Genomic DNA, 23,202 nt, shown 5'->3' on the forward strand with positions numbered 1-23,202 from the left:
GAGAATGAACACAGGAGGACCAACCAAGTCCTGCCTCTTTACCTCACTGCTCTATGACAGACGCTGAAGACAATAGTGTGCACTCAGAAGGTTTGATGATTTTATCAGACACTGATACATGTCACAAATATACAATATTTAGACCATTTAAACACGGTTTTAAACGTAAACATTCTAAATGTGTCCCAGTTTATTTCCTGTTGCAGTGTATGTAATAACATCAGCTGACAGGAAGTAATCATGGACCAAAGATGTTGCCTAGCAACGCTATTCCGTTGCAATTCCATTGAAATGCACTAAAACGGAGCGTTTCAGACAGAGGGTAAATACAGGTATATTCAGGCTGACAGTACGAGGAAAATAATGTGTTTTTTGAACATTACAGCATGTAAACATGTTCTACTAGAAACACAAAATACAAGTATGAACCTGAAAATGAGCACGATATGGGTCCTTTAATAATGATGGAGGCCCTGGTATTGAGCATGCTGCCTCACGGGAATAGTTTACTGGGACACTTCATGGAGCTCAGTCATCGTTAATGTTATTGATTCCACCTGAGCGGTTCCTCCTATGACAAGCCAAAATGTCTGCTGTGAGAAAAGGTCTATTTTAACAGTTTTCGAGCTGCTAGTTGAGGAACATTTTAGTGATCTGTTGCTTGTCTGTTTATAACTTACTGCAGCAGACACACCATGACGACATGACTGTGATGAACCGAGCTTGTCCAGGCAATAAAGTACAAGTAAATGTGGTAGTATAAAAAAGAGACCTTCAAAGAAACACCAGAGAGAGACAACAGCAAAGAGGTAACAAATGTAAAATCAAGAGAGAAGGCATAATCAGTAAGTGGGGACATCTGTTCTTCTTCTTCTTTCTTCTTTACTTTGTTTACAATTGTGTTGTAAGTAAAAGTTGAACTTGAAAAAATACTTTTGTAAAATGTTTTATCTGCATAGCACCTGATCTAGAAAACTAAAAAACATATGATGGTACTTAGATTTTAATATATTTAGAGTATCTTTAAGGTTTTAGGATGTGAAACCTTTGAACCTCAATATCTGAAAACCACTCAGATCGCACATACAAATTTATAATTCAAAGGTCATATGTTGTGGAAGATCTTAGATTTGCACTTATTTACAAATATAAATTACTGGACATTTTTGTATCCAGCTGCGCTGTAGGTTTGTTGTGTCTGTGATGGAAAAGACGCTGTGGCTATGTTTGTAATTCCAAGGACGTGGGATTACAGTTGACTTTATATTATTGCTTTATAGACGTTTCTAAGAATGTGTGGACACATCTTGGAATGGAAATATGTTGAAATACATCATTTTACTTCCATTTGATCCCCGTGTAATCCTTTATCCCTTGTAATGATTTTTATATACTTATACAATTTCATCTTAAAACACAAGTTCAATACAGTTCATCTCATATCCAGACTCAAGTTCAGAGACAGTTCAGTGCCCAAATTAACTTACTAAGCTCCTGCTGCGACAACTGACCACATGACATTGGCTAGACAAGAGGAGTTTCTTTCAGTCTGCCAAAAGATCAAAACTTCTCAGAATCCTTTCACCTCAGTCTATAGGTTAGCTCTTTCCTACTGTTTGGAAAAATAAACTAAACACAAGTAGATCACTCACTGTTTTGTATTTTGTTCTGCATTTAAAATATGTTTTAGGTCAATCAGGAGCTTTAAATATTGCATTAAAATTTAGTTGAGAATTGATTAAAGAAGCCAAACCAAAGCTGAAAAATAAGTTGTGATTTCAAACTTGATTTAGATTAAATGTAAATTGACGTCTAGGGAGTTGCTGTGAGCTGGTATTAAATGAGAAATTAGCTCACTTTCCCAGCACATAATGTATACCTTTTGTGCTATAAGCTGCGCTGGCGGGCTGTGCATGCCACACAGGGGGAATCCACGAGTGCGTGTGACACCTGCAGTTAAGGCTGCAGGATTAGGAGTCGTGTTGTGTACATGTTGAATTGCTGGAACTCCGTTAAGTCTTCCTCTTAAACTAATCCCTCGGTGTCTTGAAATAACATTTTACTCAAGTGTGTGAGATGGCCAGCTGGTTGGAATCAGCTTTGTTGACAAGAGAATGAAGTAACCCCCAGCAACAGTCTGATCTCCTGTGCCTTTTTGCAGAGCATAACGTACACAAAAGTGACGGAAAATCCACCAGCAAGTTCCACAAATTAAGACGCACTTTACACTCAAAAAGAAAGATCTCTTTTGCTGCCAGTACAAACACAAGTCCCCCACACTGAACATATGGTAGCTCCACTCTCATATGGTCTTACAGCCACTTGCTGGGCTTTATTAAACTTAATCTAGCATGTCCAACAGCTTTCTCTATGAAGCTCAGGCACACGGAGACAATATCCAGAGACCTTCTCCAGTAATCCCTTTTGTCCTTGGAGTTCCCCTTCTCAGGATGTTCCCTTTGAGTTGTCTGTTGATGTGATGTGTGAAAGAGAGTCTTGAGTCACGTAGCATAAGAAAAACTTTTAAAAGAGTAAGAGGGAAGGTTGCCAGTCATCAAGGCGTGTTCATGATCATGGTCCTGGTAAAAAATCAGAGCTCCTTGATCTCTCTGATCGGCCCTGGGCTGCAGATGAAAGCCAGAGAGTGGTGACTCGTCGGGCTGTGTGAGTGTGGGAAGAAGGAGGGGATGTAGGGCATGGCATGCATTAGCATCGGGCTGCTCGTGGGGCTCTCTTCATGGTGCAGAGGGATGACCACGTCGTCCTGGTCCCACACATGGAAGGCATTGTGGGCAAATGGATGCACTGCAGGAGGATGGCTGGCGGCTATGCGCTGCGGGTTGTTGTCCTTGTCCTTGTCTTCATCGGCAACCGGACCCAACACACAATCTAAACAAGGGAGACAGGGGTTATAGATTTAATACCACCAATAATAAAAGGGTTTGAGGTCAATGGCTGCTGAAGTTTAGTATGCTTTACAATAAAGATAAAACCTTAAATCAGTAAGGGATATGTAGAGACTATGGGGTAGCTCAAATTAAATACATAAATACAACCTAAATACAGTTCAATTGTATGAACAATATCCACTTTAAATAACATCCAATTTGAAATAAAATGCACATGATTGGAACATGACTGGTGGTGTTAATGAAAAGGTAACATTACTTCACTACTTCACATGACATGGTTACCCCCTGTCCTTAAATTATTATTATTATGCAGCCAGGTGTGCCGCATTTGTCTTGACCAACAACAACTACTGAAACCCTGTATGAGATATTAGAGCAGGGGTCAGCAACCTTTACTATCAAAAGAGCCATTTTAGGCAAAAAAATACAAATAAATCTCTCTGGAGCCGCAAAACATTTGAGCATTGTGATGAAGGTAACACAGTTTATAGTCTAAGTATATAGTATATACTGTAAGACTAATGCAGTGAGGGCCAAAGAGCAAATGTACTACGGAGTATTAGGAGCACATTGAGGGAAAAACATCTGAGATTTACAGAATAAAGTCATAATAGTATGAGAAAAAAGTTGTAATATATCGAGAATAAAGTCATAACTTTACGAGAAAAAAAATTATATTACGAGAATAAGGTTATAACTTTACGAGAAAAAAAGTCATATTACGAGAATAAAGTCGTAACTTTACGAGAAAAAAAGTCATATTACAAGAATAAAGTCATAACTTTACGAGAAAAAAAGTCATATTACGAGAATAAAGTCATAACTTTATGAGAAAAAAATAGTAATATGACAAAATAAAGTCATAACTTTACTAGAAAAAAAGTCGTAATATTACGAGAATAAAGTTGTAACTTTACGAGAAAAAAAGTCATAATATTACGAGAATAAAGTCATCACTTTACGAGAAAAAAGTCATATTACGAGAAGAAAGTCGTAACTTTACGAGAAAGAAAGTCGTAACATTACGAGAATAAAGTCATAACTTTACGAGAAAAAAAGTTGTAATATTACGAGAATAAAGTCAGAACTTTACGAGAAAAAAAATTATATTACGAGAATAAGGTTATAACTTTACGAGAAAAAAAGTCATATCACGAGAATAAAGTCGTAACTTTACGAGAAAAAAAGTCATATTATGAGAATAAAGTCATAACTTTATGAGAAAAAAAGTCATATTACGAGAATAAAGTCATAACTTTATGAGAAAAAAATAGTAATATGACAAAATAAAGTCATAACTTTACTAGAAAAAAAGTCGTAATATTACGAGGATAAAGTTGTAACTTTACGAGAAAAAAAGTCATAATATTACGAGAATAAAGTCATCACTTTACGAGAAAAAAAGTCATATTACGAGAAGAAAGTCGTAACTTTACGAGAAAGAAAGTCGTAACATTACGAGAATAAAGTCAGAACTTTACGAGAAAAAAAGTTGTAATATTACGAGAATAAAGTCATAACTTTACGAGAAAAAAAATTATATTACGAGAATAAGGTTATAACTTTACGAGAAAAAAAGTCATATTACGAGAATAAAGTCGTAACTTTACGAGAAAAAAAGTCATATGAGAATAAAGTCATAACTTTACGAGAAAAAAAGTCATATTACGAGAATAAAGTCGTAACTTTACGAGAAAAAAAGTCATATGAGAATAAAGTCATAACTTTACGAGAAAAAAAGTCATATTACGAGAATAAAGTCATAACTTTATGAGAAAAAAATAGTAATATGACAAAATAAAGTCATAACTTTACTAGAAAAAAAGTCGTAATATTACGAGGATAAAGTTGTAACTTTACGAGAAAAAAAGTCATAATATTACGAGAATAAAGTCATCACTTTACGAGAAAAAAAGTCATATTACGAGAAGAAAGTCGTAACTTTACGAGAAAGAAAGTTGTAACATTACGAGAATAAAGTCATAACTTTACGAGAAAAAAAATAGTAATATGCCGAGAATAAAGTCATAACTTTAGGAGAAAAAAAAGTCGTAACATTACGAGAATAAAGTCATAACTTTACGAGAAAAAAAGTTGTAATATTACGAGAATAAAGTCGTAACTTTACGAGAAAAAAAGTCGTAATATTCCGAAAAAGAAATGGCACGGAAAATTACTCCTTTATAATATTATGACTTTATTCTCAAAATCTCAGATTTCTTTTTTTTCCCTCAATGTGGCCCTAATACTCGTACCATAGAACTACAACAATGATAAATAAAATTGAAAATGTAAACAAAAAACAGTTATTCATTTCCACTATTTCTTTTAAAAATCCACTTCATTTCACTGTATGTTAAAATAGTGGGTTGACTCGAATAAAACTGTAAATTACAGAAGGCAATACCTGCTATGTCAATGGCCAGATCCTTGATGAGATGTCCAACAATAGCATAGGCAACTCCAACAACCACCATGACAGCCATGAGCAGGTACACCACCGTCTTAGGCAGAGGGATCAGGTCCTTCACTGGGGGCTTGTACTGCCTGTACAGGGGGTCCTCCAGTGACGTGGAAAACGGGTGGTACACCTGGGCTTCATAAGTGGAGTTCAGATCGGTGGAAATATAGCCATCCATGATTAAATGACTTATTATTCCAACCGAGAGTGACTTGTTTTTGTCTTCCTCAAATCCTGCAAAGAAAACAAGAGTAAGGAAAAACGACATTTTGTAACAGCATTTAATAATTTTGCATTTCATTTCCAACCTTATTTTGATGCTCTAAATCCATCCAAATGTTTGAGTGAATAAGTTCAGCTGTTGGTGTCTTCATGTGTGATGCGTTCAGGAGCTGCCTCCTCCTCTCTGTCCTCCTCGGTGCAGGATGAGATGCGCTCTCTGTCTGGCAGCAGGTAGAGACTGTCAGGTCCGCCCACTGTGACCACTCCTCCATCTATAGCTGCGCTCCTACTCTGCCCACACAGGCTTATTCATACAGGCCGCTGTCCTCGTGTCCTTAATTCCCTCAAGTTACCGAGGAGTCACCTCGTAGGAACTCAATCTTGTCCTTAATGCTGATCCAAGTTGTTAGGAGTTTCCCTGATGTAAGGGAAACGAGGGTGTGGATGAGTTATAGCAAGAACACACTACTTTATAATGCAGTCCAGTATAAATAACCACATCACAAACTATACTGTGGCCTCCCTACCTCAGGTATAACCATAGACTGTAGTGTATAACAAAATAAAATCGGAAAAAAAAGTTATATTAATTATATTATGATTATTAATAATATATTATTAATATCATCAATCAAGAATTAATAAACCAATAATGACAGAGTGTGTTTATCATAAGCATGTAGACGCATTCAGGTGCTACAGGAGTTTCTGGTATTTTATAGAGTGAAATTAAATATCATACTAATCACACAGGAGTCCAATAATTAATATCATTTGCTGTCAATCATCTCTCTCACTCACGCACGTGCGTCAGTGATAGCCATGGCAACAGAATGGTGACGTGACCCGAGGCTATATAAGAGCTGAGGCCTTTTAATTGATCATTTATGCTCTTGGACTTGACTGGAGTTGACAACGATGCTACATTTGTCTGCTGGAAGCTGAACTTTTGGATAACTGGTCGACTGGAAACTTCTGCTGGAAAAAGATTTGTTGGATAGCTGAAGGAGGAATTAACTTTCTAGTTAAAGTGAGAATGTCTAGGTGTGAAATATCTTTAAACTTCTTGGAGGAGCACCTGAAGATCTCCTGGTCTGACTCCTGTAACTACCAGGAAGGTGAGGCATCTTCTCATATCACACCTAACTTATTCATTAATCTTCTTGAGATGCTCAAAACATTTTGTTGTGTGAAAAATAATAATAATAATTGAAATTGATGAATTTTAAAATGGACATTTTGTCGAACATTGTGGGAAAAACAAACACTTTCTGATGTTGTTTTTTCGGTTTAAGATGAATATTTAATGGTAGAAATGTGCAGATTTTCCCGGGGCCAGTACAGAATGTGTTAATAATAGTGTAGTGATATGAAAACACTGTTGTTTTGGTTTGAGGGCATCAATTTTTTACATATTTGTTATCAACGATTTGGTAAAAAAAAAAAAAAATAGATGGCTACTGGGCCATTTTTCGAATAATGCCAAAAAAGTCAGTTTTTCTTGTTCACCATCACCATGGAGACGATGTAAAGATGATGAGCTAATGACGTCAGGACGTAAATACGTGCAGGTATAAAAAAAACAAAACAGAGTCTGTGATGATGCTTGATGCTCAGCTTTGTTTCAAATGTATCCGGAGCTGTTAACGGATCATTTCAAGTTCAGAGTTCATGAGGTTCCCTCATTAGAGGTCTGTGCGTGTCCTGCATCCATGGATGTATTAAGAGAAATACATAATAAAAAAATAATCACTTTAATATCAGACTAGATAGATAGATAGATAGTAACTTATTGATCCAGAGAGAAATTCAAGTTTCCAGCATCACAGTTCCATAGTGCAAAACATGTTAGTAAAAAGGTAGTAGCTTAGTCTATGAAAGTGCACTGTGTGCATTATTATCTGTCCTCTTAGTATTATATTATTAGTATTATTATAGAGTATTGGGGTCTTAGGGGACCCCTGTCAAAAGCAGCAAACCTGTGCAGTTTAAATAGATAAAATAGAATAAATAGATGACATGTGTGCCATGGGTCCTAATTTAAAGTGTAACACAATATCAGGGGGTCTGGTCACTCTGTCAGTCATTATAATGGAGACAGGCACAGATACAGATACAGCACACACAGATTTTCTCATTGGGACTCCCTGTTTGTTAAATATGTTGGTATAAAATGGGTTAAACGGTGGGGGGATGTCAATAAGTATTTATTGTCCACCACATTTTATCAGGCACATACCATACTTCTTACTCCACCACATTTATCCGACAGCTACTTTGCACATTAAGATTTTGTTTGTGATGAGATTACAAAACATGGTGCCTTGCTACAGATTAAACTACACAGAATGTATGTAAATGCAGCCATTTACCAAAACCTGTTTACATGTTAATGCATCAGTGGTAATAATCCAATGATATAATATGTGGTGATATATCACTTACATCCTGCTGCATAATACATACTTTGACTTTTGATACGTTAGATCCATTTTGCTGAAAATACTTCTGTGCTACGCTTTTGAATGTAGGACTTGTAAAGGAGTATTTTCAAATTGTGGTATTGCTATATTTATTCAGGTATGTTACTTATGAGATGATAACGTTGCTTTAATAGAAAAAGTGGCGTGAAGAGTCATTCTTATTTCTAGCGTGAATGCAGCATCACATGACTCTCGTCCTGTTATGTGTTCAAAATAGCAGCAGCAGAACTGCATAATATTTGGTGTTACTTTTAAATGTGGTAGTAGCACCTTGTGTGGCCTTTCTACAAGGTGCTTGTGATGCACCTGCAGCACAGTATTTACAGTTAGTGGAGGTATAGGTAAAAGTGCAGATGTGACCCTTTTTATCCCCTCCCCACAGACGATGAAGACCTTCTTGGTCTGTTTGGTCTGGGTGATGAAGACCTGCCCAGTCTTCTTGGTCTAGAGGATAAAGACCTGTTTGATCTGGACCAAGAGATAGACCTTCCTGGTCTCCTTGGTCTGGACGAAGAGGTGGTTGAGCCTCACACAGATGATGAAGAAGGTGAGAGGGATGATTTGTCTTCACAGGTTCGAGTGGCCCAACGGCAGTAGAGGAGGGGAAAGAGAGGGAGAACTGAATCACAATGATTGTCTTATTTCTCTACATAGTAAAGTGGTTTACCCAGTGGGTTGAGAATAGCTGAGTTAGTGTAGGTACATGGAAAAATACATGCAATTTACATGGTCAAAATGATTCACTAGGTAAGCTGTGAGTCTCCTATTGAAGTCTGTTTTATAGAAGGGTAGAATGTGACCGTTTTATACGTTTTTCCCCCTCAGGTGTGGACGATGAGGATGTGCCTCAGGTGGCTGAGCCTCCCAGAGATGGAGATGCCAGACCTCCCTCTCCTCCACTGGAGCAGTTCCCACCACCAGACGCTGGGAGGGACCAGGATGATGATTATGATCCTTTTAATACTGCTTATTATCCTGATCTCCATGCTTATCTTGATGCTCTTCCTCTTGCTTATCCCCATGCTCCTCTTGGTTATCTTGATGCTCTTCCTCTTGCTTATCCCCATGCTCCTCTTGGTTATCTTGATGCTCTTCCTCTTGCTTATCCCCATGCTCCTCTTGTTTATCTTAATGCTCTTCCTCTTACTTATCCCCATGCTCCCCCTTTTGATGCTCCTCGTCTTGATGCTCCTCCTACTTATTTCATCGTTAATCATCCTGGTGTTCTTCTGCAGGCGTCTGGTGCTCGTGATGCTGGGACCATTTGGCCCCTCTCCTCCCATTCATCTTCCGGCCACGGCTCCTCCAGAAGGAGAAGAAGGAGAAGAAGGGAAGAGAAACGCGACGAGGAGCAGGCCGCCAAGAGGTCGATGTGCTCTGGGGAGCTATACTAACTCCAAGTGAGTTACACGGCTAACAATCCTCTCCTGGAACCATCAGAGCCATCAGGACAGTACATGTTCACATTTACTCTTCCTCTCTATCACACAGGTATCCCACCAAAGCATCATCAGCCTCTCTACCGCTGACGACTGGCCTCTGCGTCTAGCTGGACTGGTGATTTTAGGGATAGCCTTTGCGTCTGGCTGGGCTAGTGTTTTTAGGGATGGCCTTTGCGTCTGGCTGGGCTAGTGTTTTTAGGGATGGCCTTTGCGTCTGGCTGGGCTAGTGTCTTTAGGGATGGCCTTTGCGTCTGGCTGGGCTAGTGATTTTAGGGATGGCCTTTGCGTCTGGCTGGGCTAGTGATTTTAGGGATGGCCTTTGCGTCTGGCTGGGCTAGTGTCTTTAGGGATGGCCTTTGCGTCTGGCTGGGCTAGTGATTTTAGGGATGGCCTTTGCGTCTGGCTGGGCTAGTGTTTTTAGGGATGGCCTTTGCGTCTGCTGGGCTAGTGATTTTAGGGATGGCCTTTGCGTCTGGCTGGGCTAGTGTTTTTAGGGATGGCCTTTGCGTCTGCTGGGCTAGTGATTTTAGGGATGGCCTTTGCGTCTGGCTGGGCTAGTGTTTTTAGGGATGGCCTTTGCGTCTGGCTGGGCTAGGGATTTTAGGGATGGCTTTTGCGTCTGGCTGGGCTAGTGATTTTAGGGTTGGCCTTTGCGTCTGGCTGGGCTAGGGATTTTAGGGATGGCTTTTGCGTCTGGCTGGGCCAGTGATTTTAGGGTTGGCCTTTGCGTCTGGCTGGGCTAGTGATTTTAGGGATGGCCTTTGCGTCTGGCTGGGCTAGTGTCTTTAGGGATGGCCTTTGCGTCTGGCTGGGCTAGTGAATTTAGGGTTAGCCTTTGCGTCTGGCTGGGCTAGTGATTTTAGGGATGGCCTTTGCGTCTGGCTGGGCTAGTGATTTTAGGGATGGCCTTTGCGTCTGGCTGGGCTAGTGTTTTTAGGGATGGCCTTTGCGTCTGCTGGGCTAGTGATTTTAGGGATGGCCTTTGCGTCTAGCTGGACTGGTGATTTTAGGGATGGCCTTTGCGTCTGCTGGGCTAGTGATTTTAGGGATGGCCTTTGCGTCTGGCTGGGCTAGTGTTTTTAGGGATGGCCTTTGCGTCTGCTGGGCTAGTGATTTTAGGGATGGCCTTTGCGTCTGGCTGGGCTAGTGTTTTTAGGGATGGCCTTTGCGTCTGGCTGGGCTAGTGTTTTTAGGGATGGCCTTTGCGTCTGCTGGGCTAGTGTTTTTAGGGATGGCCTTTGCGTCTGGCTGGGCTAGTGATTTTAGGGATGGCCTTTGCGTCTGGCTGGGCTAGTGATTTTAGGGATGGCCTTTGCGTCTGGCTGGGCTAGTGATTTTAGGGTTAGCCTTTGCGTCTGCTGGGCTAGTGATTTTAGGGTTAGCCTTTGCGTCTGGCTGGGCTAGTGATTTTAGGGATGGCCTTTGCGTCTGGCTGGGCTAGTGATTTTAGGGATGGCCTTTGCGTCTGGCTGGGCTAGTGATTTTAGGGATGGCCTTTGCGTCTGGCTGGGCTAGTGATTTTAGGGTTAGCCTTTGCGTCTGGCTGGGCTAGTGATTTTAGGGTTAGCCTTTGCGTCTGGCTGGGCTAGTGATTTTAGGGTTAGCCTTTGTGTCTGGCTGGGCTAGTGATTTTAGGGATGGCCTTTGCGTCTGGCTGGGCTAGTGATTTTAGGGTTAGCCTTTGCGTCTGGCTGGGCTAGTGATTTTAGGGATGGCCTTTGCGTCTGGCTGGGCTAGTGATTTTAGGGTTAGCCTTTGCGTCTGGCTGGGCTAGTGATTTTAGGGTTAGACTTTGCGTCTGGCTGGGCTAGTGATTTTAGGGTTAGCCTTTGCGTCTGGCTGGGCTATAGATGCCCCAAGTAGCGTCTTGCACTCGGGCATATTTGTATGACATTTTGGCACGGCGGCTGGATCGACTTTTCTTTCACCTGAGGGCCGGTCCTTGCATCTGGCAGGGCCGGCAACGCCCCAGGTAGCCCTTGAGTCTGGCAGGGCTGTCGAAACACCCCGTGCCATGTAGCTTTTGCGACTGGCAGGGCAGATTCCTTCTTCCTCTTGGTACTGTGTTCAAATGAACACAATCTCTCTCATCACAGCAGTAGTGACTCCCGCTGAGTGGTCTGGGGTCTGGACAGTCTACGGTGGATCTGGTTGGCTTAAACCTCCCGGTGAAGCTTCCATGTGGCTGTCCTCCCCAGGTCAACAGTGACAGGACCGGACACTACACTGTGAGAGAGAGAACAAAATTGGGTTAAAAGCTTTAAAAACAATTAGAAAACAAACGTCTTCCATCAGACGTATACATGAATCAGTTCCACGTTGACGCTAAACGCCTACAGAAGAACCTGGAGATCAACCCACCAACCCTGGATTTAACAACACCACCTAAACTAAACTACGTCCATTCACTTTATATGGAAGAAGAAGGTAAGTACAAGCATCTGACGTGAAGAACGTGACTTAGAATATGCTCTAATATAGAGACAGAGAAAGTAATGTATGTTATTGTGTAACCCTGTTTGTCTATAAAGTATAATAATTCAAAGATTACTAAATATATGTTTGCCTTTATTTCCTCTTCTCTCACTCCACCACCTGAGCTGCTGCTGTTCACTCCGGATGAAAAAGATGATTATGAGCTTTTTAATATAAATTAGAGAAAGCAATATGTGTTATAACTTGTTTGACTTATCAACTAATATTAAATGAACAAAGATTTCTTGTCTTACTGACCTTTTTATTTATCTTAACTTGAAATTACTCAACCACCTGAGATACTGTTGTTCACTACGGACCGAAAAGGTTAGTGTGAGCGTCTGACATGTGAAGAAAGAGACTTAAAATAGGTTGTAATATGAAGACTATGAGATTGTGTAAACTAGCTACATACTGTATGTATTATTATTTAGAAGTTCAGAGATGATTTGTCTTTCTTACTCATCATTATCTATTGTTCTCTACTCTTATCTTCCTCCACCACCTGAGCTGCTGCTGTTCACTGTGGACAAAAAGGGGAGTATGATCTGGAATAAACTACTTTATTATGTAAAGAGAAATTAGTTACATATATATACTGTATGCTACACCTGTTTATATATATATATATATATATATATATAATACCATTGTTTATTTGTATTTTTACAGAGACTGAGTGTTCCTGTAGTTCAGCGGCTCCTTTACGACAAAGAAGAAATGCTGATTCCCGACTGAATCAGATGGATGACGGATCACAAGACGGACAGAACAGAAGTGAACGACTCTGTTTTCGTGGACTCAGTAAGTAAGCTGCACATTAAAGGAATAGTTGGACAAAGCTAACATGTTAATGATTCTTACGGCTACCTTCTTTAATAACGTCCCATTGCTTCAATAGTGTCAAACAAATGTTCTCCAGACTCAAATAACCTGTGACACCACTGACTAATGCAGATTTATCTAGACATAAATTAGTCTTCATAGATGATTATTATAGCTGAAGTTTGGGAGACGTTGACACTGACAGCAGACCAAGAGATGGATCCACATTCCTGACTTGTTTCTGATCTCACAGGGCAGGACTCTTCCTGGAGCCCCTGAGAGTGGACGTCAACCGAACCACACAAAGCCAGTAGTAGCATCACACAAGCAGTCATGATGTGAGGAAGCTCCAGCACCACAGCAGTCCACTCAACACACTGAACCGCCTTCAGCTCCACACTTTACACACTCGGACTGATCTCATGTTCAATTCAGTCAAATAAAAACAAAAACTCAGACATGTAAAATGGTCCTGTGATCTGTCTCATACTGACATTGGTTAACATGAATCTTCTTCAATAGTAAATCAGTTGAAGGTTACATTCAATGTGTACCAAGTAGGATGTAGGTTCATCTACAGTATTATTGAGTTATTAATTCCCATATTGATAGTGTTTTATCTTCTGTTTGACTGACCGACATGTGACTTTTGCACATGCTTATCATTTTGTTGTTCACAGTTCAAGTATCAGCTATAAAAACCTTTCAGTATTTGCATTCCTGCCACCCTTTCCTTTTCATCTGACTGAGGCGTTTTGTTATGTAATATCAGCTTTTATTCTATTTTCAGTAACAAAAGTTTTGATTCCCATCTTCTCTATTGAACTCATAATCATGGTCTATGTTAATATGAATAGGAAGGGTCAAACTGGGATAGAGTGAGAGGAGGATTAACAGTTACAAACAGGTGGTTCCCAACCAGTTTGGCTTGTGACCTCTAGTTGGTGCTCCTTGTCATGTTTCAGATGTCTATCAGTTGTTAGCAGTTTAATAGAGATTTTCCCTCTAAAGTTCTCAGATGGTTTCTTTTAAATAACAGTTTGAGGCCCAGAGGACAAATCATCAAATTTTTGCATACATAAGCAAGGATTATAGACAAATCTATGTACAATTATGACTTTAATTTTGAATTCAAACTTTTTTAGACAGAATTATGCCATTTTAAGTCCGTTTTAAGTTTTTTTTTAAGTTAAAAGTGTGAGTTTTTACTGCAAAATTGTGAGAAAATGTGACAATTGGGACTATTTAAGATGTGAAAATTTAGACTTGTATTGATCTAGTTGCATGAATCAACAGACGGGGACCATTGTCTGGGACTTGCAATTTCAAATATGAACACAGCATCTCAAATAAATTGACTTAACTAAATTATTTAATTTAAATACCTATTTGAGGCCCAAAGAGGTCAAATTATCCGATATTGCACAAAAAAATCAAAGATTTGAGAAAAATCCGAAATCCGAATACAAAGTAGAACTTCTTCTTTCCTCTCCCATTAATCACCTCAGATTTATGTTGTTCTGAGAATGAAATCGCAGCAGATTAGAGGGGTGTGGCTTACCTCAACAAACTTACACATCATCCCCCTGCAGACATTTGGAATACTTAAATAACTTTTATTTATTAAAGCTCTGATCAACATTCTTGACCTCTGGCAAACCAAGTTATTACACCTTAGTGACAGAGCCAGAACAGTGCTAGAAGTAATCACCACAGTGAACCTAACAATAGTAACTGATCTGTCATGTATGTACTCTCACACCAATTATACAATAACAACATCTGCATAATTAGATCAAATCAAAAATAAAAAAAGCTTCACATGCAATTCCAAACACGTTGTGGTTATTTATGCTTTGTTGTTTTAGAATTACAGTATCAACGTTGCAGTAACTAGCAGCAAATCTAGATCTTGACCTAATTCAGAAGCGTTAATACTTCACTTCAGTAGTGTCCATTAAAGTATATTCAATGAACTTCACTTTGTCTATACGACAGGCATATAGGGATCTGTTTTAGTGTTGTGATTGAGAGTAAAAAAATAGCCCTTTTTGAGTTGAAAAATCGACTTTTGAATTATTTACACTTCACAACAATTCAGACACACTTGTTGAACGTGACTTGTTCTTTCTCTCAAAATAAAGCACTCAAATATATATTCTATAAACCTGAGTGAAAACAAACATCGTCACTATATGGATGGGAATTCATCAAAACAATCTTAAAACTGCTGCAGAGTTGACAATCTGAGCTACATTTCTGACAGCAGGTTTCTGTTGGATGGATCTATTTGTCCACAGTGAAGGACTGCAGTCCTGTGATGGCTCTGCCCAGGATCAGGGCGTGGATGTCATGGGTACCTGGATGAGGAGAATAAATGAACACATGGTATGCATGACTATCGGATTAATATACTCTCTCACAAACAATAAATATATATATACAATCTCATGTGGAACTAAAGTACATTTCAAACTGTTTCTCCTCCTAACCTTCGTATGTGTTGACAGCCTCCAGGTTCATGACGTGGCGGATGATGTGGTACTCGTCTGAGATGCCGTTTCCTCCCAGCATGTCTCTGGCCTGCCTGGCGATATCGAGGGCTTTACCGCAGCTGTTCCTCTTCAGCATGGAGATCATGTCTGGGGCGGCTCTGTTAAAGAAAACACCACATTTCTTTTGCGTTAGTTTGGCAAGGGATGGCAATGTCGAGGAGACAAAGAGGAAAGATGTCACGCGTCATTAACGCGTCATATCTTTGGGGTACAACACATGCGCAGTAAAATCTGATCTGCACTCGCTAAAATTGAGCTAATGGCAACGCACGACCGCAGCTCCAGTTACACTGCGAATTTGTTATACCCCATAGCTCAAGACCGTGTCCAAGCCTCTTTCAATAGGCCTTGGTTCAGCATTTTGGCCGTCACCATCTTGGTTTTTGGCTGAGCTAAGCACAAGAAGACTTGAAACTAGTGATTGAGACCATAAACTCATGTTTACAATGTTTACTGAGGTAATAAATCAAGTGAGAAGTAGGGTCATTTTCTCATAGACTTCTATACAATCAGACTTCTTTTTTTGCAACCAGAGGAGTCGCCCCCTGCTGGCTATTAGAAAGAATGCAAGTTTAAGGCACTTCAGCATTGGCTTTACTTTTGAGAACCAGAGGTTGCCCACTGGTCCAAACTAGAATATTTTAACAAATATAGAAAGGGAATTCCATTCAATTTGGAAGAGACATTCATGTTTCTCTCAGGATGAATTTTATTAACTTTGGTGATCCCTTAACTCTTCATCCAGGGCCATCATCACGTCAAATTTTAAATATTTTCCAATTCTAGCTTTATGACCAAATACCTGCAAAACTGACAATCCCATCCGCCTCAGATGTACTTTGCGCTTGGTTGTATCTTTGTTCTGTGTGCCATAAATGAAACTACACAGCCAGCCACCAGAATGAGACACAGTAGCCTACAGTATCTAACAGTTTCAAGACACTGTTGAGAACCAAAGGAGAAAATACCTCATCCTTTTCAACCTGACAGAGAGAGGTCAGAGTGACTGTGTGGTTTGATGGATGGATGGATGGGCCCCTCAGGAAACACTAGTGCCATTAATGGACATTAGTACTATGTCACATCCATCTAATACACTTCACTTAGAGGATAAAAGTTGTCTTTACCTTTTAGCATCGATTAGTCTTCCCAGCTGCAGACAGGACTGCAGGCCGATGGTGATCTCTGTCAGCATGTCGGCCATTTTCTTCTGCATCAGCTGATTTCTTGCTAGTGGTACGCCAAACTGGATTCTGGTATAGAAAACAACAACTGTGTTATACTCATCAATAAATAATCAAAGTAACACGTTCTGTCCAAACTGAACTAAACATGTCATTTTGACCAAATTACACAGACAATTGGGACGTCTGACCTGTCCAGTGTGTACTGTCGAGCTGCATGGAAGCAGAACTCTGCAGCGCCCAGAGCGCCCCATGCAATACCGTAACGAGCGTTGTTCAAGCAGCCAAAAGGACCCTGGAAGCAGCAGAAGGTGTGTGATGAGCGATTACCGCTGTGTGTTTAAATTGTGAAACACTGAGCCACACTGTGTCATTTCACTTGAAGCTAAATACCTATTAGAAACTGTACAATAACAAAGTCTGCGAGTCACAAACTTAATTCAATGTAACAGAACAACGGTGTACAGTTATTTACGTATCTTCCATTACTTCATCTAGATTGTTCATGGTTTCACTCCACTCACCTTGAGGCCGGAGACATTGGGCAGCAGGTTCTCCTCAGGAACCTCCACCTCGTCCATGACGATCATACCGGTGGCCGAGGCTCTCAGGGAGAACTTCCCCTCAATCTTTGGTGTTGAGAGGCCCTTCATGCCACGCTCCAAGATGAAGCCGCGGATATTCCCATCATCACATTTGGCCCAGACTACAGCAATATCTGCCTCTGGGGAGTTGGTGATCCTGAGGGTGGAAGCAAAGAGAATGTCAGGGAGATGCACAGGTAGGTGTCATTTTACTATAAAGAGTAAACAGCATAGATCTGAACTATGCAGTATGATGATGGGTACTTTACTGGTGTACTGTAATCTTGTAATATTTCTAATATTTCTTTTGCCTTGGACCTACAGCATAATAATCTTATTTACTTGTATGAAGTTATGTATTGATTAAAAAAATACACTAGTAAACCCTAGGAAAAAAGCCAAAGTCTTTGTGAGTTTCATGCAGTACTTTAACTGTGAAGAGCTCCACCATGTGGACAACTAATGCCACATGCCACAACAAAAACCTTTATCCTGAAAACAGAAATACTACCCTAAAAATTTAAAACAATATATTGGATGACGAGGGGAAAAACAATGCATAACTAACTTACTAAGGTCACTAAAAGAAAATATTGGTCTGTGTTTTCTGTGTACCATGCAGTTTACTGAGAATTCATTCAAAATAATTGTATGTAAACATACCTGACATTAACATCAGATACTTTATGCAACATGTCATAATTTTTCAAGTGATTACAGACATCCTGGTACTTGATTCAACTATTAAAATCAACTCTCACTGTTAATCTTCCCCATCAGACACATCACACTGTTTTCTCTATTTTTGATGGTGCTGCTTGACGCTGCCTTGAAATAGTATAGAGCTGCAACAATAATAATCGATTAGCTGTCAACTATTAAATTAATCGTCAGCTATTTTGATAATAATAATAAATCGCTTTGAGTCATTTAAAAAAAAAAAAAAGAAGTCAAAATTCTCTGATTCCCGTTTCTTTTTTTTCTGGTTTCTTTACTGCTCTATGACGGTAAACTGAATATCTTTGAGTTGTGGACAAAACAAGACATTTGAGGATGTCTTCTTCGGCTTTGAGAAACACTGATCGACATTTTTCACAATTTTCTGACATTTTATAGACCAAAAAAGTAATCGATTAATCGAGGAAATAATCGACAGATTAATCAACAATAAAATAATCGTTAGTTGCAGCCCTAAAATAGTCTTAATAGGCTAAAAAGTAACAGGGCACACACATATGTCTGATCTTGCAGTAATGTGTAATAAATAGCCTGATTTATAATTCTACATGCCTTTTCTAAGAGGTTTAAAAATATACACTTGGGTGTTAATATACTTAAGTTGTCAGAGTCTGTAGTGGGTTAACAGACAAACCAGTGTAAAAATACCACACTATTTTATATTGTCTCCTACAATCAGAGAACTAATTAGAGTTGTTAGGGTAATGTAAGGAGTCAAACTGCAAAGTGTAAACCCTGAAATGACACAATCTGTCTCCACTGTTGCTGAGGATTTTACTTAAAAATCCAGACACAAGGTCTTGACATTGAATTCCACAAAAGTGTATCCTCCAATGAGATGCTATTTGCGGATTCACAGCAAAAGAAAACATCTCTTATTTTATTTTTTTATATATCCTCTACTTACCAGGTCTTTGAGCCAGTGAGAGAGTAGGTGCGACTGGATTGATTGTACTTTGCTCTGGTTTCCATGCCGCTCGGGTCACTACCATGGTTCGGCTCCGTCAAGCCAAAGCAGCCCAGGATCTCTCCCCGAGCTGGGAGTAAACCAAGAGCTCAGTCACTCATCACTGGGTTATCATGATTAATGCATTGATTGAACTGACTGATTTCTCCTTCTTACCCAGCTTAGGGAGATACTTCTGTTTCTGCTCCTCTGTGCCATAGGCATTAATGGGGTGCATGACCAGCGACGACTGCACGCTCATGACTGAGCGGTAGCCGCTGTCCACTTTCTCTACTTCTCTGGCGATCAAACCGTAGGCCACATAGCTCGTCCCAGCACAGCCATAACCTTTATATCAAACACAGGAAGAGGAGTTATTGTCAGTGTTATTAAAAATAGATTTGTGAAGTATCAGAAGGAATTAAAGTTAGGAAATACAGTACAATCTAATGGGCTAAAACCTTTTTGTCATGGACAGACTCACTAAAAAGATTTCTCAAAAACAAACAAAACACACAGGTCCAGCGTACACATGGCCAAAGTCCATTTCTGACAGTCATTTATGTGATAGGACTGTGGCTGTTTTATAATAGTAGTCTAGTGAAACATTTATAGTTCACAATAAAATGCTACAATAAACACACATCTATGGTCCATTCTGTTTAAGTGCCTGTCAAATCAAGTAGACTCACCTTTGATGGTTGGGCCCAGGACACCCATCTCTCCCATCTCGGACACAATTTCTCTGTGGAACACTGGAAAAAAATGACACAAGTATCGGTCACATTAAGTTTTAGAGGAGTTTCATTCCTTTATTTCTACTAAGAGTATGTCAACAAAGTGGTAATATCGCAGTACACATTACATAATATAAAGATCTGTTGTTCAGCATAAACACTAATAGACACTTAAAATGGACATTATGCGTGAAGGCAACATAGGGACTTATTAAAGCTTAATGAAAAATCAAGTACCCGATCCCGGATAAGCGGTTGAAGATGGATGGATGGAAAAATCAAGTAATGAATTAAGGACTCTGGCTCGCGCACGTAAAAAAAATCAAGATGAGTCCCTCACCTTCGTTTCTGTTTGCCATGAGGATGCGGGGCATGAGTTTCTCTTGGCAGTAGGTCCTGAAGGAGTCTCTGATCATGATCTCCTCCTCCGTCAGCTGGCCCTCCAGGTTCAGGGCATCACGCCAGTCAAACTGGACCTTCGCTGTCAGACATTTAGAGGAAGAACAATTCAAAAACCTTAAAACTCTGGTTCAAAATATGTTCTGGTGAGAGCCTCGAATCCAAAACATAAGCTCTGACATAAGGAGCTATTAACACTTACGTGCTTTAGACTTCTGCTCAGTCTTCTCTGCATCTGTGGAAAATTCAAACCAGAAAAATGATTAATATTATATGTGAGCCATCCCTTTAAAACAGTGTTATCTCTGTGGCTGGCATGATGTCATAGTAGTTACCTCTTCTGGCAGGTGCTGTAGTTGCCTGTGCTCTGGAAGCTGAGATGATGGCACATCTGTGAGGGTTGACCAAGAGACGGCACACAGCGCCTCTCAATGCCATGATGAAGATAAGTCTATAAAATACACACTTTTTAACATTTACATTCACATTCATTAAACTGGCAACAGTCAACCATGTAGCTTGCAGTGAAAGTAATGGCAGTAACTTTAACAACTGTCTTCCTAAACTAAGAATTAAGAGCATCAAGAGTTGAATTGCTGATGCCATCTGATGAATTTAGTCTATTATTAACCCTGAATCAGTGTTTGACTGCGTGGCTCGTACACGTTTTATACATACAAATGAGTTTGACACGAATGCAGGGCTTAAGTTACAGCTGGGGATGAGAAATGTTAAGATAAGGTAAGATATGCAGTGGGGAAATTTGCAGTGTACAGCAGCAAAGGGGATAGTGCGAAAAACAAGATGCATCAGCTAACACAGTAAAAAAAAGAGCGAAACAAAGTGTAACAAAATATGAACCATTTAAATAGAAGGAAGAATAAAAATAGGAGCAGTATATACAGTATTGACAATAAACAGACTATTAACAAAATTGCACAAGTGGAAAACGATATTGCACAGTGAGAATGAATGAATGAATGAAATTCCACCTGAAAATATAGGGTTATTGTCAGTTTTTGGTGTGTAAGTGTAAGTGGTCTACAGGGAGCAGTGTTGGTTGTGGAGTCTGACAGCTGCAGGAAGGAAGGACCTGCGATAGCGCTCCTTCACACACTTTTAATTTTGACAATTTAAGCCTTTTTCAATATTTTTGACTGGTAAATTAAATAAATAAATAACGACAATAATAATAATAATACATTTATTATTACCATTATTATTATTATTGTTATTATTATTATTACTATTATTTTTATAATTATTATACCTTAATTATCAAAAATGTAGCCTAAGCAAGATAAAGAAATAGCAAAAAGTATTATAAATATTATAAATACAATGTTGATATTGTATGTCTTTATCTATACACAGCTAGCTATTTGAATTTCTATCAATACATGATATTTTATGAGTAAAATGATATTGCACAGTATGATTTACACCTGAGTAGTACTGATAGACAGTTGGTGTACAGTAAAGTGCAGTTCTTGTCAGTGTTTGGTGTGTATATGTAAGTGTAAGTGTCTACAGGGAGCAGTGCTGGTTGTGGAGTCTGACAGCTGCTGTAAGGAAGGACTAGCTGGCTGCTGTAAATAACTGTCAGAAATTAATATTTAACTGTGGTTGCATTCTCACTTATCCATCATGTCAGATTGTTCACTGTAATATCTAATGAAGCAACCTGTCACAGCACAAAGCTAAGCTAGCCTAGCTCAGGTCAACCTGTGTGGGCTCAAGTGACATTATTGTAGCTACAAGCTAACAGCGCTAGCTCACCACAGCTGGCTTATAACTTGGGTGTAAACGACATAATAAACCAAATAACCTTTGTAACTATATACTGTATGAGCGCTGTGTGTTGAGGATAGCAGTATGGTACCATGGTGGTGGTTGTATAAAGGAGCATTTACCTGTTAAGTGGGACAACTTGCTCTGGTTCCTCTGTTCTGCTACAGAGGTTGATGACGCAGCGACACTGAACGTCAACACCTCAAAACACAACCTGACGTCATCACGTAAAACACGCCAAACTGGACGTGCCACCACGTGTCAGAGAATAAACCATGCCAAACTTTGTTTTTATGTTTTTACAGAGCAAATCATGTTGTCTATGTGAAAGCAGTACATCTTAAATATGAGACTAAGACATAAATACTATGAATGAACTCTGTGTTCGTCCGTATCACCTAAAGGGGGATACTTTAGCAACTGTAAACGACTGTGATTGGCTCATTGGTAGAGGCGTGGATGTTGGGGGAGTGGCTGTATTCATATTTCAGTTCCTAGAATAAAACAGTCGCAGGATGACAGTAGCTGCCAATTTTCCATTAGGGTCAGCCCTCCATTCCTGACAGCAGACACAATAAGCACTTCAATTGTTCTCATAGCAGTACTCCTGTCTGCTACTCAGAGATAAGTTGTCTGAGAATATTAAAAGTTTAAGTGCAGGAGGCCAATTATATTTTTCAACGCTACCATTTTCCTTAAGTGCCAACATGGCATTATGGAGGACCACAAGTGTCACGTAAATAGTAATAAAGCATTTCATCGATAAACAACTAATTGTACAATAAAGATAGCCATTGATAAATTTGTTTACAATATACATTTGTAAATTATTTTTAGAATTCCTCTTTTTATTACCCATTAAAATGTCAAACAGTGAACTACTTTGTAATTTAGTCCTTTTATTCATAGATTAAAAAAATACATTTGTAAAGAAATTTGTGAATGCCTATTTTTATTGTACAATTAGTTAATAATCAATTAAATGCTTTATTAATATTTACATGACTCTTGTGGTCCTCCATATGGCATAACAGAACCAGAAAGATCAAAAGAGCATTCAATAAAATAAACCTCCATGAAAAACGAAGAGAACTTCGGATTCATTAGTATCAGGTTTTTTGACAAACAAATCTTTTAGTCCACCATATTTATTTGACAACGGTAGTTACTTTGCAGATAAAATTTTACATATGGTCAGCTCATATATACAGCATGATACATTACACAGTGCAACAATAAGCTATGTTAAAATTAGCTCCATCTGTACCAGCTACAACATGTAATTTACATGTTCAAGGCAGTGATTTAGTGACTGAGTTTTGTACTTCAGTAAAGTTGAGGGGACTAACAAGAGATACATTTTTAAAGTAATTGTGAAAAACAAAGCAGCAGAGCCTGAGACACCTTGACTTTTAGTCTTAAATATGGGTCAAGCCTAAAAAACACTG

The 23,202-nt window shown here is 39.3% G+C and overlaps 1 protein-coding gene and 4 long non-coding RNA genes across 6 annotated transcripts; 2 read left to right on the top strand and 3 right to left on the bottom strand.

Annotated features, from left to right (window-relative positions):
* Nucleotides 1-9,336: 9,336 nt before the first annotated feature.
* Nucleotides 9,337-10,911, top strand: LOC119501186. Its single transcript, XR_005209776.1, has 3 exons — nucleotides 9,337-9,478; nucleotides 9,570-10,449; nucleotides 10,558-10,911. It is a non-coding gene; the product is annotated as an uncharacterized LOC119501186 (long non-coding RNA).
* On the bottom strand, nucleotides 10,898-11,602 carry LOC119501187. The gene is made up of 2 exons (XR_005209777.1): nucleotides 11,312-11,602; nucleotides 10,898-11,273 (listed from the first exon to the last, which is right to left on the bottom strand). It is a non-coding gene; the product is annotated as an uncharacterized LOC119501187 (long non-coding RNA).
* A 40-nt stretch (nucleotides 11,603-11,642) lies between these two features.
* On the top strand, nucleotides 11,643-13,287 carry LOC119501185. 2 transcript variants are annotated; one of them, XR_005209775.1, is made up of 4 exons: nucleotides 11,643-11,947; nucleotides 12,121-12,565; nucleotides 12,668-12,799; nucleotides 13,074-13,287. It is a non-coding gene; the product is annotated as an uncharacterized LOC119501185 (long non-coding RNA). The 2 variants fall into 2 exon arrangements; XR_005209774.1 differs by having other exon boundaries at nucleotides 11,696-12,565.
* On the bottom strand, nucleotides 13,088-14,015 carry LOC119501188. The gene is made up of 2 exons (XR_005209778.1): nucleotides 13,615-14,015; nucleotides 13,088-13,540 (listed from the first exon to the last, which is right to left on the bottom strand). It is a non-coding gene; the product is annotated as an uncharacterized LOC119501188 (long non-coding RNA).
* Nucleotides 14,016-14,411: 396 nt separating this feature from the next.
* gcdhb (glutaryl-CoA dehydrogenase b) lies at nucleotides 14,412-22,030 on the bottom strand. The gene is made up of 12 exons (XM_037791342.1): nucleotides 21,877-22,030; nucleotides 20,299-20,414; nucleotides 20,166-20,198; nucleotides 19,905-20,045; nucleotides 19,520-19,582; nucleotides 19,005-19,175; nucleotides 18,789-18,918; nucleotides 17,084-17,300; nucleotides 16,751-16,854; nucleotides 16,503-16,628; nucleotides 15,313-15,473; nucleotides 14,412-15,180 (listed from the first exon to the last, which is right to left on the bottom strand). The coding sequence occupies exons 2-12, from the start codon at nucleotides 20,399-20,401 to the stop codon at nucleotides 15,107-15,109; spliced, it is 1,323 nt and encodes a 440-aa protein (XP_037647270.1). The 5' UTR covers nucleotides 20,402-20,414; nucleotides 21,877-22,030; the 3' UTR covers nucleotides 14,412-15,106.
* Nucleotides 22,031-23,202: the final 1,172 nt, after the last annotated feature.

The sequence above is a fragment of the Sebastes umbrosus genome, chromosome 14 (genome assembly GCF_015220745.1).
Source record: "Sebastes umbrosus isolate fSebUmb1 chromosome 14, fSebUmb1.pri, whole genome shotgun sequence".
Classification (NCBI taxonomy): domain Eukaryota; kingdom Metazoa; phylum Chordata; class Actinopteri; order Perciformes; family Sebastidae; genus Sebastes; species Sebastes umbrosus.

Coding starts and splice junctions, on each gene's coding strand:
- gcdhb (XM_037791342.1), bottom strand. CDS start 20,401: ATGGCATTGAGAGGCGCTGTGTGCCGTCTCTTGGTCAACCCTCACAGA. Junction 19,583..19,904: donor CATGGCAAACAGAAACGAAG/GTGAGGGACTCA, acceptor ATTTTTTTCCAG/TGTTCCACAGAGAAATTGTG. Junction 19,176..19,519: donor CCTGGGCCCAACCATCAAAG/GTGAGTCTACTT, acceptor TTTGATATAAAG/GTTATGGCTGTGCTGGGACG.